Source organism: Sycon ciliatum, chromosome 1, assembly GCF_964019385.1.
Source record: "Sycon ciliatum chromosome 1, ocSycCili1.1, whole genome shotgun sequence".
NCBI classification, from domain to species: domain Eukaryota; kingdom Metazoa; phylum Porifera; class Calcarea; order Leucosolenida; family Sycettidae; genus Sycon; species Sycon ciliatum.
Window position 1 is genome coordinate 54,991,782 of NC_088643.1, and position 15,296 is coordinate 55,007,077.

Below are 15,296 nucleotides of genomic sequence, written 5' to 3' on the forward strand. Positions count from 1 at the left end.
TGGAGTCCTCCAGAAAGAAAATATCCACCGATGGTACATGCGAGCAAGAGAGATCAGAGTGAGTTGCAGTGATCCAGCTGTCTAAGTCGAGAGCCGTATTTGGTTTCATGGCGTCTGGTTCCGCCTCGGGGTCCAGCAGTATGAATGGCTGTCTTTGCCATCTTTGCATGACTGTGTTCGTGAAGGATGCATCAGCAATTCAGCATGTGCTAGGGAAGGATGAATCATCCACAGAGGAATGACGTCATTGTATATCATCTTTGTGATGGCTGTAAGCCTGATTCGGCAGAGATGAGCAACGTTCCGTTACGACATGTGATGGTCCGTAATGATACGCCATTGTTGTCAAAAAGTCAATACTGTATGCTGAGAAACAGTGACTGCAGCACCCATCCAGTAAGAATAGTTGGTTCTTGCCTTCACTCCATGTCCATCCTTGCTGAAAACTAGGGAGAATACCAGACACAGCAGACCAAGAGAACCTTTACAAGAAGTGTAAATCATCAGAAAGTTGTTGCAACCGAGAAACAGCGATCTGATATGGTTTACAAGATGCAAGCAACGGAAGGAACTCTGCAGGTGTACAAAGAGTGATGACAGGCCTGTGCTGCTGTAGAGAGGATTATCAGGATAAGGTCAAGCAAGGCCAATGCCATGGCCTTGATTGAGAATTCATGTTTGGTTTGCTGGCCAAACCAGTACAATGTATTTGATGAAGATGGCTATGCATGATTACCTTGATGGATTGGTACTCTTCAGAATTACACAAAGAAGATTTTGAGATAATGATTGGCCTACTACTCGTTTTCCCAGGCCACTATCAGTTTTGAAAAGACAGATGTATGTGTCGTACATTTAGCTACAAAGTACACTGTCTTATTTCTACGTCTGAACCATGCATCTGAACAAGTCAGTGTGTGATCGCATTCCAGTATTAACTCACAGAGACACTCGGCCAGTATTATGGTGGAATATTAATGTTATCAACCATTTCATTATTACAGTCTTGTGCATGCACGTGCACACCATCATGATTGTGTATTTTCAAATCGTGGAAAACATTTTGCACAATGGAAGAAGGTCTTCAGCTCTCCAGCAGCTCATGCTCAGGCTTCTATCTTTGTTGATGGAATGAAAGCCTGCATCACAGATCAAAATCTTGAGTCTGTTTGCACTCTGAAAATGCATCACTCAGTGCATGGTGATGTAGGCAGACCTGCACTACACACTGGCAGCGTTATTAGCCCGGATTGAAGAACATGCTGATGATTATTAATATTACATCAGACAATCTACATGATCGTATACCTGAGGCTTTGTTGTTTGGGAATGACAGGGAAATGTGCCACATGAATGAACGGAATCTCTTGAGGCCCGAGGGGTGGGGCTACATGTAGCTGACCCATGCAGTTTGACAGCAACAGAAAACAAAATATTCACCCATCAGCGTCACGTCACTGCAAGGCAGCTTGGAAAGCAACTCCTGGAATGCATTCCAGCCACTCAAGTACGCTGAACTAATCTTGACCGCAGTCGTGCGAGTGGTCGTCGTGTTCGTGTGTTTCTTTTTGATTGGAAGACATTGTGCACATCGACTTCGGATGAGCGTTCTGGAGACGAGTAGTCTTCCTACAAGTCAGAGCAGTGTATGTAATGGGACCAGAGTTTCTTTGGCGCATTTCGCACTTCCCATTCGTTCATAGATTGATCACTTCTTGCTACAACGGGCTGTGACACCGCGCTACTGCTCGCGCTGTTCAACTAAAGTCACTTCGAAAGAAAGGGAAAAAACTCTGTCACTGTGGTAGCCGTGATGTCTGGAGCGGCCATCCCGCTGAGGACACCGCGTTAGAGCCGCGAAGTGTTTTCTACTCACACCCCACCGCCGTGAAGGCGCGAACAGGACCATGGCCCAGGTAATGCCAATGGTTGGTTCTCCACAAAATGCTACATGTGGTGATGAACAGTTACTAATGTTTCCTTATCAGCAGAAATTATCGATTGTATCCATCCATTATAGATACATGTACTTCCTCTCGAAGTGGGTTTGTTGATTTTTTCGTAACTTTTCTCTGCTTGGAGTAACTTCATTGTGGGTTGCATATCCGTAGTTTGCCGCTAAAGGAGCCTTTAGTGAATTGTACTCAGGTAGAAGGGCAGAAGCTGGTATCGAAGAGTGCAGTAGGTTTTCAAGCTTCCTAGTCTTATTATAATTCTTCAGATTGTGGTGGGACCCACAGTCTTGAGGACTAGGCAACGCTCCTCGTCCCGACGATAACAATGAATCCTCGGTGAGCGAGCTCCTTCTTGTTTGTTGCTCAGGATTCTGTCGCTTTCTTCCTTCAAAACCTAACTTGAGTTGTACTTCTGCATGCGTCATGTTGTGCAACAGAGTCGCCTGCCCTTCCCTGGAGATTATGTGTGGTATGACTCGCAGCTGGGAGGAGAGTTCTCCGTGCCAATTGGAGCCAAAGTCAAGACGGTCACGGAGGAATGGCTGGCTTTCCTGACTGAAGACAATGAGGTATGAATAAGTGAAAATTGGCTGTCAATGGGCATTGCTGTCAGAAATAAAGTTCCCTCAAGAATGAGATGCCTTTGTGACACTAGTACAAATACTCCATAAATGTGTGCAACGAGAGACATTCAATACCTGGAAACGCTGCGTAGATGATGATTCTATAGAGGTTGTTGAATACATCATCACTCGAGATGCAATGTTTGGAGTGGCAAAGTCGCAGTGCAGTGATGTGCTAGCTGGTATGCCACTCAAGCAAAACACACTGTATGCACTGTATAAGTTTACCGTTCTTTTTTCCGGCCAGTTCCTGGAGAAATGTCTCCGGGAAGGAGAATCAATGGGACGGATAAAAGAACGAATCTCGATGTTGTCTTAAGTGCAAAACACAAAACGGACTGCAACCTTGAGAGACTTGAGCAAGAACATGATCGTTTTTGGTTACGCCTGGAAAACACATATTTTGTAGTAGTTCACATGCAAAAATCCATTATACGCTTGAATCTCCAGTTTTCCACCACTCTCCAAAGCTTGGATAGCTTGGAGGGGTTTGGAGAATCTCCTAAAATCCCGAGTAGGTATAAGAACCGTCGACTTTTCAATCTCGGACTTTTTCGAGATAACTTTCAAAGAACACACCCTTAGCTCCATGACCAAATCCTCCAACTAATGCTGCATCGTTTTGGCCCATAAGCAACCCCACTGGCCCACCACCATGGCATGGTTTGCAAAACCTCTATTCAACCCATATGCACACCTTATACATGCAATCCAATCGTTAGCTTTCCACCCAAGTCGGAGAAGTTTCCTTTTTGGATTTGCCTTCGGAGGGCGAATCGTTAGGCAGTGTACAATAGATCTTGCTAACTCAAAAAAGAATGAAACAACTACATGTACAAAGAACAACAACTGACGACATTGAATTACAGGGCTAAACGAAAGTTTCGGATGTAAGGAGGCGAAGATTTGTGGTCAATATGCAGTGTAAACAATTGGCTGCCAGGTTTACCATATTGTACAACAATAGGCAGGTACACATTGTTTGGATTACTCTCATGCAGCATTCTCCACAATCCATTTATCAGACTGTGGCCATTCAGCTTCAGAGTGCCTTGGTGAAAAGCATTAACATAATTCCCCCCAGGTTTCTTTGCTTCCCATGACAAGATTATCCCTTATGATTTTGACATGGCACATGGCACGCATTTGTTGTGTTTCTCTCAGGACGTGTCCATCCCAATCAATGAGATTCATCGTCTCAAGCTCATGCAGGAGAGTAACGTTGATGGCGTAGAGGACATGGTGAGCAATTGCGAGCTACAGTGGGGTTCAGCTGGGGAAAACCCGTCCTGCTGTGCAGTCAGAAAGTAGCTGTGATGGGAATCTGCTTTGCCGTGGCTGCTCATTGGTCTAGAGCCAGATCTGGATTTTTCAATAATACAGCACCCTGGAGTTATCCTACAGCTTATTTTGCTGGTCAATCTCTTCAGAACGGACATGCCTATTCTTATTCAGGACACTTTTCAAACATCACAAATACACAATACACACAGTTGCAGAACTCCTAAAACCCAAAAAGGCATGCTTTGAGGTTATTTCGCCCAGGTTGGATTTTCAAATCTCTACAGACCATCCTGTTTTCGGTTTGGTCTGTAATTAGTTGGGCAGAATATGCACACCGTGATAATGATTTACTTCTCATTGTGTCCGCAGATCCATCTGGATGATGTTTCTGAAGCTGGCCTGTTGCGCAATATTCGCATCCGATTTGGAAAGGATCGGATCTATGTAAGAATGATGTTCCTATAAATTAGTTAGTGTCAATATTTGCGCAAAATGGTGCTGTTGCTGTCTATGTGAGCGTAGTGCTCACTTATTCAGTTGTGTTTGATAAGTAAACTCGTTTGTCTTTTCAGATACCCAAAACATGGTGTTCACGAGGATTGGAGCCTTTTGTCGCGCCGTGTTCGCACTGTCTCCCGGTCTGTGTGGCTGCCTGCCTGTGTGTGTATGTGTGTGTGTGGGGGGGGGTGTTTGTGTGTGTGTGTGTGTGTGCGTGCGTGCGCGCGCCATTATGTCTCTGCGCATACAACACACCAATGTCACCTGGCTGGTGCCCTGCTAGTCAGCAATTCCACTCTAAGCATGTATCAGAGTGACCCCACTGGTCAGTTAAATCCAGCATGTATCAGAGTGACCCCACTGGTCAGTTAAATCCAGCATGTATCAGAGTGACCCCACTGGTCAGTTAAATCCAGGGTAACTCCATGTATTGCACGGTTTTGTGCTCAGGAGACGTACGTCTCCGGAAACAAAACTTCATGGCTTTTTCTTCACACTCTAAGAAGTTTCTATGATCAGGAAATATGGTTAACCATAGCAAACACACTAAAAGCCAATCAGTGGTTATACTTTCATAAAGCATGTACACAATTGTACAAAAGCAATTGGCACTGTTAGAGTCTCAATAGGAGTCACCATTGCTTGATTCCTCAGAGCTCAATTAATCAGAACTGACAACTCGATCAATGTTATGAAGATTTTGTTTCCGGGGGATGAAGTGTCTTGAAAAATTAACACCCGAGGCCGATTCTGAATTTCACTCACATTGTGCATGGACATTTCGACTGATATTTGAGCACCAGTATATGCGTATTGCCTTTTGGAATTGAAAGAGAATCTGGTGTCGGTTTGTTGCCAGACGTACACCGGAACCATTCTTGTTGCTCTGAATCCCAACAAAAATCTGGGCATTTACAACAAAGAGATGATCCATCGGTATGCCGGTGCCAAGTTGCAGGACTATCCGCCACACATCTTCGCCATTGCTAACGCTGCTTACGAGAAGATGAAATACACGCAGGCTAACCAGTGCATCATCAACAGGTGAGCAGCAGGTCACCGTGTCGAGTGTCTAAGACACGAGCTGCACGTCACTGGTGAATGTTCCCTCGTTATCTAGAAATCACACTGTGAACACTCGGGGGCAGGCGGGAGTGACTTCTCTTGGAATTTGTATGCAAATATCAAAGCGGACTTGTCTAAGATGATGATATGAAACGGAAGACATGGCCATTGTTGTGCTACCTCCAAAACGTGTCGGATAGTCACATCCTCAAATATACCACCAGAGGTTTGAGGAAAGAAATATGCTAGTACATTTGTGTACGTATGCAATCAGGCAGCTCATTGCATTAGGAAGTCTCGTGGCTTCATTAGAAGTATTGCGATGATGATGTCATTTGTTTGTTCTGGTAGTGGTGAGACTGGTGCAGGCAAGACTGAGTCGACCAAGCTCATCTTGCAGTTTCTGGCTGCCGTCAGTGGACAACACAATTGGATTGAGCAGCAGATTCTGGATTCCAATCCTGTTCTTGAAGGTATTGTATTTCATTGCTTGTCTCGATGTGAATTCACGTAACGTATTTTCCCCATTAAATGTACACGTCTCCAATACTAGTACGTCTCCAATTGTAGTACTTGTACATATTGAGTGTGGATCAAAATATAAAAGGACACGTCTCTAATGATAGTCCATGCCGGAATGATGTGATGGGCGTTACTGGGGTAGTACCAGGGTCCACCTTACTTCATTTTTCTTACCCGTTTATCATCTGTGTGTCTTTCTACACTGCTTCTTACCATGGTTGGATGTATTTACAGCCTTACAGTATCATTGTCACGAGTTGTTTGCCACCCAACTCAGGCAATCAATCTTTCCAGAAACAATGAAAGTACACGTCTCCAATACCAGTACCGTCTCCTATAGTAGTACATGTCTGGCCACCTTTGAAAAAATAAAAGTACTGTACATTTATTGGGGAAAATACGGTATGCAGATGGGCCACAAGTCCATCACAAGCTAGAAAAAGCCACGAAATACGATAGATGTGGAAAGATGACTTGGAAAATAGAAATTAGATAAGTCCATGTACCAATATGCTGTTGTCCTGGAACTAAAATATAATTATGTAGATTGAGGATGAAATACTCACCTTTGGTTAGGTTTGCCACCTAAAGGCAAATGAAGATAGTCTGAGTTTGTTTCTGTGCTGCACAGCATTCGGCAACGCCAAGACCTCTCGTAATGACAACAGCAGTCGCTTTGGAAAGTACATCAACATTCACTTTGACCGGCTCGGCCACATCCAGTTTGCCAAGATTCATCAGTATCTACTGGAGAAGTGCCGCATTGTTCATCAAAACTTCTCCGAGCTCAACTACCACATCTACTATCTGATGCTTGCTGGCCTGGATGAGCAGAGCAAAGAGCGGCTGCACTTGCAGGACATCACAAGTTATCATTACCTGGTGGAGGTAAAGTAGTTGGCTTGAATTAAGGCTGCTATGTTTCACTTACATAATCTATCTGATGCTTGCTGGCCTGTATGAGCAGAGCAAAGAGCGGCTGCACATGCAGGACATCACAAGTTATCATTACCTGGTGGAGGTAAAGTAGTTGGCTTGAATAAGGCTGCTATGTTTCACTTACGTAATCTATCTGTCTCGAATTGCGAATATGTGTCTTTCTGTCTGTCTGTCTGCCTATCTGTCTCTCTTCTATATCTATTTCTCTCTTTATCTCTCTATGTCTATCTCTCTATCTTTCTATCTCTCGATCGCTCGATCTCTCTTTCTCTCTCTATCTATCTATCTATCTATCTATCTCTATCTCTCTCTATCTCTCTCTCTATCTCTCTCTCTATCTCTCTCTTTCTATCGCTCTCCCTTTCTCTCCCACATACACGTGCACACTACAGGGAGAGTGCCCTCCATTGCCACAGCATAATGCTGACGAGTTCCGAAAAGTGAAGGCAGCCATGAAGGTGAGTTAATTAACATGATCAAACAGAATGGTTCATCCTTGATAATTTGAAAAGCAGACAGGGCTTGGCAAGACTTAAAATCAGCCTTGTCATCATGGAAAGTCACCTTCTGGTTGAAACAATACATGATAATGGTTCCGAATTGCTACAGTAGGGCTAGAAAGTGCTACGTTACAACCATGTTGGAGTCATGACACACCAGCTTGAGACACAAGGGCCTACCCAACAGATACTGCACTTGACTATGGTCGCACTGGATCCAATGTGACCTAGGAGTCATTACTAAATGTTCGGTTAATGTTGGAGTTAACCGTTGTTAACAGTCACATACCATTGCTTCGCTGTTGGCCTTTATAACGGGTTGCATAACCCTCCTTACGTGTGTGCACAATCTTGCTCTCTCTACATACTGCTGTGTATCATAGACATCACATGCCCACGCTCTGCGCATGCGCAGATTTCCTGTGCGCACAACAGAGCTTGCTGTCTTTCCAGTTTCCTTGCCTGCAGTCAGCTTTCAAATTCTGACCCACCCTCCTCATCCCATTTCTTACTCTTACACTCCACTCCATATATTTTGAAACACATGGATGCGGGCACTCCTCCGTAACTGGCCTCTCGCGCACTACTATTAAACTCGCATGGGTCATAAACCGCTCCTGCTCAACGCAGGCCGACCCACCAACTCGCATGGGTCACAAACCGCTCCTGCTCAGCGCAGGCCGACCCACTTGGTCATATACAGCTCCTGCCCTCGGTAGGCCGACCACACGATTCGTTAACGCGCACTCAATTGAGGCCAGCTACTCTGCCCGACATTCCCATTCTTCCAAACTCACTCTCTTGTCTTTTGGTGTGTCGCGTCCTGCACGCGTGTGTGTCTACTCTATACTCTAGCATGGGGAGTAGAATGTTAATTGACTTTTAACACCATCACTTGCAAGTCCTATTGCAAACACAAAATGAGTGCACTTGCCGAACATGAGCTGTCACAGTTCTATGTTTGGGAGTGATTGAACTGGTGCAATGAATACAGTATAATACTAGAACGGATGACGTCATAGGACTTGGGGAGCTTTTGCTACAATACTGTTACAAGTTTCTGTGAAGGGCACTTTAAGTGTCCTTCACTTTTAATCTTAATCTTTGCTCAACCATACTGGGCAATTTTACAAGGCCTGTGTCACACAAAGTACCACTGACATGAAGCTGAGCTCTACTATGTTATACCAACACTTAATATGGTCAAACTGCAGGACCCTGAACCAAGAAATGCAAGTTAACTAGACTTGTTCACCCTAACTATTTACATATTATGCTTGTTGAGATAATCACAGCAGCTGGGCAAGTCTTCAATACAGTACCATTATGGTGGTGTAGAGGTAAAGCCATATGATACATGTATAGGTTCATAGAATTTATCTCCTGCTCTCTCTCTCTCTCCCTCTCTCCCTCCCTCTCTCTCTCTCTCTCTCTCCCTCTCTCTCTCTCTCTCTCTCTCTCTCTCTCTCTCCCTCCCTCCCTCCCTCTCTCTCCCTCCCTCCCCCTCTCTCTCTCCCTCCCTCCCCCTCTCTCTCTCTCTCTCCCTCCCTCTCTCTCTCTCTCACACCCTCTCTCTCTCTCACCCTCTCTCTCTCTCTCTCTCTCTCTCACTCTCTCCCTCTCTCTCTCTCCCTCTCTCTCTCTCCCTCTCTCTCTCTCCCTCTCTCTATCTCTCCCTCTCTCTCTATCTCTCCCTCTCTCTCTCTCTCTCTCTCTCTCTCTCTCTCCTCTCTCTCCTCTCTCTCCTCTCTCTCTCTCTCTCTCTCTCACCCTCTCTCACCCTCTCTCTCTCCCTCCCTCCCCTTTTCGAAATATGTTCAATTTCCAGGTATTGATGTTTACTGAAGATGAAATGTGGACCATATTCTCCATCCTGGCAGCTCTCCTTCACATCGGCAATATCCAAATGACAGGTACAATAATCAAAACGAATCATTGCCTTCAGTCTTGGATATCTGGAACCCTTCTCATGTTGCATTGCCGCACAGCAGGACCTCGTATTTGTGTGTACAAGCTCGTGTACGCACATGCCTTGTACGCTTCCCATGTGTTGTGTCTTGAACTTCTATCTTGCTGATTGACGTAATCCGAGCTTTCAAACCCAAAGATTTTGTCTAGGTTATGTCTACTACGGTGATACTAATAACTTCTGTGTGCAAGAGTTGCAAGGAGCTAGAATACAGTGGCAAAGTGCTGGATAGCTGCCTTATTACGGCCTCTGATCTCGTCTTGTGTCTGCGTCTCTTCCGCTAGCCATTGAGCTGAAGCAGCTGGAGGCGTCAGAGCTGGTTCACTCCGACCTCACTCGTATCGCTACAGATCTACTTCAGGTATACACCAATGGCTTCTTGAGAATGTATCAAGTTTTCTTGAGAGGCGAATATTGTCATAGTGGTCAAGTTCCTGTATGAGAAATGAAGTAGTGCTTATGATCGAAATACATAGGACGGGCTGTGAAGTCAACATTCTTCTATTTAGACTTTTTAGAGTGAGGGAACATGAGGCGAAAGTGCAAATGGTGTCGATGGCGTACATGTTGAACATCTTATTGAAGAAGAACATCTATGGATAAATGTAGTTCATAACCGGTTTTCATGTTACCATCTGTGAACAGATCGTAACAAAGCTGAATATTGACAGGGACAGAATTTCTAGCGCTCAATTAAAAAATGTGTGAAACAACGAGGGACATAAACATTTTTAAATAAATCATAATACAAAGGCACGCAATGAAAACCCTGGGCAAATTCCGTTGTGACTCAGAGTTTCATGGCTGAACCAATCATCAGACAGTGCGTTGTCTGGTGATTGGTTCAGCCATGAAACTCTGAGTCACAACGGAATTTGCCCAGGGTTTTCATTGTGTGCCTTTGTGAACGCCGCTCTGCCTGAATCAGGTATTGAGAACTTTCGCAGACCTAAGCCTACTGCCTCTGTGTAATAAATCATTATAATACTATAATACTATAATACTATAATACTATAATACTATAATACTATAATACTATAATACTATAATACTATAATACTATAATACTATAATACTATAATACTATAATACTATAATACTATAATACTATAATACTATAATACTATAATACTATAATACTACAGTTGCGCTCGGTGAAATCCGGCCCGAAGTGCATAACTGGCGCCCAGTACTGATGCGGCCCTTGACGCCCTCAAAGTTGTACAAGTGCTAGTGTGCGCGTGTGTAGTATGAACTGTGCATGTGCTGTACTCATACGCATGTATGCTTACACCAAAGTGTAAAAAACCGCGCCAAACAAAGACAAGTGTAACATTCATTTCAGTTCAGCACAAGTAAAGAAGACGGAGATCGTTTCGAAGCAGTTTATTTCATGCACAGAACAGCAGGGCTTCAATATTTTGTGTGGCCACCGTCAGCTTCGATTAGGGCTTCAACACGACGTGACATTGACTCCACGTATGGGGAAACCGTGTCAGGACGCAACGAGTCCCACTCCAGGTGCAGTGCCTGCACCAGCTGGTCAGCATTCTCGCAGCGATGTGGAATTATTCTCTTCTTGAGAAGAGCCCACACATTCTCGATTGGATTCATGTCCGGCGAGCTGGGAGGTTGAAACAGGATGTTGAGTACTCCGCTATCGAGAAGATCCTGCTGTGCTTCAGTGAAGTGAATGAAAGAAATTTTGAACTGTTTTTAGCATGCAACACGTGCACTCCGAACTTTTACACAAGGTGCGTACAGTTGAGTTCATACACACAAATCGCCAGTGATGTAATGGGAGCTGGCTTCGCGGCGCCGGCTTTGCACTTCGGGCCGGATTTCACCGAGCGCAACTGTATAATACTATAATACTATAATACTATAATACTATAATACTATAATACTATAATACTATAATACTATAATACTATAATACTATAATACTATAATACTATAATACTATAATACTATAATACTATAATACTATAATACTATAATACTATAATACTATAATACTATAATACTATAATACTATAATACTTAAGTACGTTCGGGCCTGATTGGAAATTTTTATTTCCATTGCTATCAGGTTCGGCCTCATTTTCTCTGTGCTGCGCTGATGAGTTCAAAAAGAACGAAACAGCATGCTGTCCGCAGATTGAGTATTTCGCTCCTGCTCTTGTAGCAGTTGAGCACTCTTGCGTGGGGTAGTGCCTTTGCTGTTTGCGTTATGCAGAGCTCACTGACTTGTCAGTTTGAGCACTCTGGCAAGGTACGTTCGGGCCTGATTGGAAATTTTTATTTCCATTGCTATCAGGTTCGGCCTCATTTTCTCTGTGCTGCGCTGATGAGTTCAAAAAGAACGAAACAGCATGCTGTCCGCAGATTGAGTAATACTATAATACTATAATACTATAATACTATAATACTATAATACTATAATACTATAATACTATAATACTATAATACTATAATACTATAATACTATAATACTATAATACTATAATACTATAATACTATAATACTATAATACTATAATACTATAATACTATAATACTATAATACTATAATACTATAATACTATACTATAATACTATAATACTATAATACTATAATACGCGGTGTCGGTGGAATCAGTTGTTGCAACCATCCCTGGTATCCCGTCACCTGCGGTAATGGTCACGCTACAAAGCGGAGTGGAGCCTGGCTAGCGCCAGACGCTACTAATGTAACGTCTTTTGCATAGCTTCGGGAATTGCAACTACAAACTGTGCACTGGGTAGATCACATTGTGTGGTGGTTCCTCCTATTCTCACTTTGAAGATGTATCTCCGTTAAAATTAGCAGAGTGACACACCTTTATCCTCTACTCTTCATTGCCACTAGAGCGTGAGAATCGACTTCAAGCACGTGTGCATGTCTGTTGTCGGTGCCGTAGATTGATGAGAAGGAGATGATCAGGTGGTTTACAAACAAGTCTACTTCTACAGGAAGAGGTGACACCGTTGTTTCCCCGCTCAGCAAGACCAAGGCAATGGACATGAAGGACTCCTTCGTCAAGGGCATTTACTCCAAGATGTTTGTCTGGGTGGCCGGCCGCATCAATAGCAGCATTGAAGGGCCAAAGGTAAATTTGATCTATCCACATGGCGGCGCTGTCCTTGATACTCAGTGAAGGCCATATTACGTATAACTGTGCAGTAGGTGTGCCAACGTCTTAATGCGTGTCTGTGGGTGTATGCATCTGTGTCACACTGTGTATATGTGTGCCGTTACCTGTTCGAAGTCTGTGACACTGTGTATATGTGTGCCGTTACCTGTTCGAAGTTGCAAAGATCTCGGTCTAAGCTGCACCCGGCATCGAGCACCATCTCCATTGGCATCCTGGACATCTTTGGCTTTGAAAGCTCCGATCATGGCAATTTGTAAGTATCAGTGGCTGCATGGTTTTATCATGTGACAGTGCTGATCAGTGGCTGCATGGTTTTGCCATGTGACAGTGCTGATTCCACACTCAAAAGGGCATGTGTCCCTTCTCAAGAATGTTTCAGCCATCAGCATACTTACCTCAGCATTTGGAAGGATTGTTGTATATGAATTGTAATGAAGTGTACTTCTGTGTGTGTGTGGTGTGAGCTCCGGGATGTGGGACGGTGATATCTAGACTCCTTTACCGTTTTGGTTTTGTTTTCATGCTGAGCTTAGGTATTTTTCTTTTGGTTTTGGCACAGTTTTGAGCAGCTCTGCGTGAACTACACAAATGAAAAGCTTCAGAACTTCTTCCTTCACCATATCTTCAAATTGGAACAGGTTAGTCCGTGCATGGCACTGTAGTGCGATATCTAAAAGATGGATATGGACGTGGTGGCGTGGATGAGTACCATGCAAGGTCGCGTATAATGTGGGGAGGGGAACTTATCGAGGACAAATCAAATTTTCAGAACCTGTGGTATTCTGGGCGCCAAGTCGAATGGAATCGATCCTAGAAGACAAGGATGTACAGATCGATGTAGCAGCCAGGAGACAGAACGTTCTTCAATTTTAAGTTAACTCGTATCCCGCCCTTTGATAGTGTGTCTACCATGGCCCGACACTGTTGGTAAGATGTGTTGTCAGAGTTCCACACACAAGATCATCGATTGATTATGGCCGTCAACTTGTCATAAACTTTGCAATGATTCGATTATGCTGTGTAGACATGAGACAATTCAGCATGTGGCATGTTTTTAGCAAGTTTGAAACAATTCAGCATGTGGCATGTTTTTAGCAAGTTAATATGCTCTCCATGGCGTTGTTCTGTGGATGATCTGTGCAGGCAGAATATGAAGCAGAGAACATCAGTTGGTCGCACATACCGTTCGTGGACAATCAAGAAGTTCTCGATCTCCTGTGCATGAAACGAATGAACATCCTGGCCTTGGTGGATGAGGAGAGTAGGTTCCCAAAGGTAGGAGAGATGTTTATTGAAAGATATTATGGATTTGCACCTAGTGTGATTATCCGGGGATGAGTCCGAAAAGGTTCGAGCTGACCTTGCTCAAAAGCAGATAAAGTCGCCCTTGTCAGGACCCGCTCCTTGGCTAGCATACCACACAACAAAACTGCCTGGAAATATGCCAAAATCTACATCAAGTTTGCGTAAACGTCAGGCGAAATAGCACGTCATAGTACATTTGAGATCAGCGGGAAGAAGATGACGACGTCCACTAATTTAGTATCTGTGCACACGAATCTGCTGTGTGTGTGACTCTGTGTGTCAGCTATGATATCATCCCCTGTGGTTCCATGCCTAGCATGTACGTCTGAACCATCCTGCAAAGTTTGAATGACGTAGGTTGAGCGATCGCTCCGCGAAACATACTTTTTGAAATTCTCTTCATAGTATATCGTCCACCATTGAAATTTCGAATTTCTTGCTGAGAGGGGTGGCTTGCAACCTCGATATGGCTTGTTCCAGGCATGCTTTGGAGCCATCCCCTGTTGAAGTAGTGGCGGGGATCTGCCCTGCAACTGCTACAACAGAAAAAGATTCGATCTGAGAAAGGGTGAGACTGCGAATCTCGGTTGAATATTGAGTATTTCAAGCCTTTTCACGACAAAGATGGAGTTCTTTTTGGAGATGGACGTTGCGGCAAAGGACATGGTGTCCGACTTCTGGCGTCTGGTGAAGCTAGGGATCATTTGTCCAGTCAGATCGGCAGCCTAACCGTCGGTAAGCTTGTGTTTGGATCCCGCTCTGCTCGATGTGGTAGATCACAAACAATTTGATACCGCACAAATTGATCTCGGCATCGTGCGTACGGTGTTTTATATTCAGAAAATCCCAAAGTGTCTCTGTGTGGCCGTCCTATGCCACGAGAAACTCCAATCAGGCTCCTATGTCCTCTGCCTTCATGATTGAATGTCCACTTCGTTTGAACAACGAACACAACAATCGAGGACGGCTTTGCAATGAAAAATACAGCTATACTGGAGCTGGAAAAAAAGAAGAAAAAAACGTGCTCAGGATGAGACTCGAGTACACGCATCCTCTCCCAGCAGGTGAAACGCAAATTTTTGTGAAAAATGCGTGTCGCCGACTGACCAGTAATTTCGCCTGACGAACCCAGTTTCTGTGCATCATGAAGTAGACTCCAGGCATTGCAACCTTGTCTTGTAGACCATACCAAGGGAAGATTATATCTTGAATAAGTTCAGTCAGTAATGACCCACACACGCATAGCTGATGGATAAACCTTGCAGTTCCTTATCTGAGTAGAGTGCTTAATGGCTATAGTGACAGAGCGTTTTCCACCATTTAACAAGAACTTGAAGAATGGTGCTGCTATTAGAAGTTTCAGGCGAAAGGAATCATCAGGCAACACTCGTCAAGTTCGATTTCTGCAGCTAATGGATATACCTGCCCACGCACTACAAGCAATGTGAAAGAATGAAATCA

General features: G+C 44.0%; 1 protein-coding gene across 2 annotated transcripts in view; it reads left to right on the top strand.

The window, feature by feature from the left end:
- Positions 1 to 1,517: 1,517 nt before the first annotated feature.
- The window catches only part of LOC135831090 (unconventional myosin-VIIa-like), a 45,623-nt gene continuing 31,844 nt past the window's right edge, over positions 1,518 to 15,296 (top strand). The window contains exons 1-14 of one of the 2 annotated variants that reach the window (XM_065343345.1): positions 1,518 to 1,916; positions 2,393 to 2,524; positions 3,743 to 3,820; positions 4,232 to 4,306; positions 5,220 to 5,404; positions 5,777 to 5,898; positions 6,579 to 6,835; positions 7,279 to 7,344; positions 9,215 to 9,299; positions 9,640 to 9,716; positions 12,297 to 12,485; positions 12,686 to 12,783; positions 13,090 to 13,168; positions 13,674 to 13,805. In XM_065343345.1, coding sequence (XP_065199417.1) covers positions 1,908 to 1,916; positions 2,393 to 2,524; positions 3,743 to 3,820; positions 4,232 to 4,306; positions 5,220 to 5,404; positions 5,777 to 5,898; positions 6,579 to 6,835; positions 7,279 to 7,344; positions 9,215 to 9,299; positions 9,640 to 9,716; positions 12,297 to 12,485; positions 12,686 to 12,783; positions 13,090 to 13,168; positions 13,674 to 13,805 — 1,584 coding nt within the window. In that variant the 5' untranslated portion in view covers positions 1,518 to 1,907. Of the gene's footprint in view, positions 1,917 to 1,971; positions 2,292 to 2,392; positions 2,525 to 3,742; positions 3,821 to 4,231; positions 4,307 to 5,219; positions 5,405 to 5,776; positions 5,899 to 6,578; positions 6,836 to 7,278; positions 7,345 to 9,214; positions 9,300 to 9,639; positions 9,717 to 12,296; positions 12,486 to 12,685; positions 12,784 to 13,089; positions 13,169 to 13,673; positions 13,806 to 15,296 lie in introns of those variants that run through there. The other variant, XM_065343346.1, reaches the window with a different exon arrangement.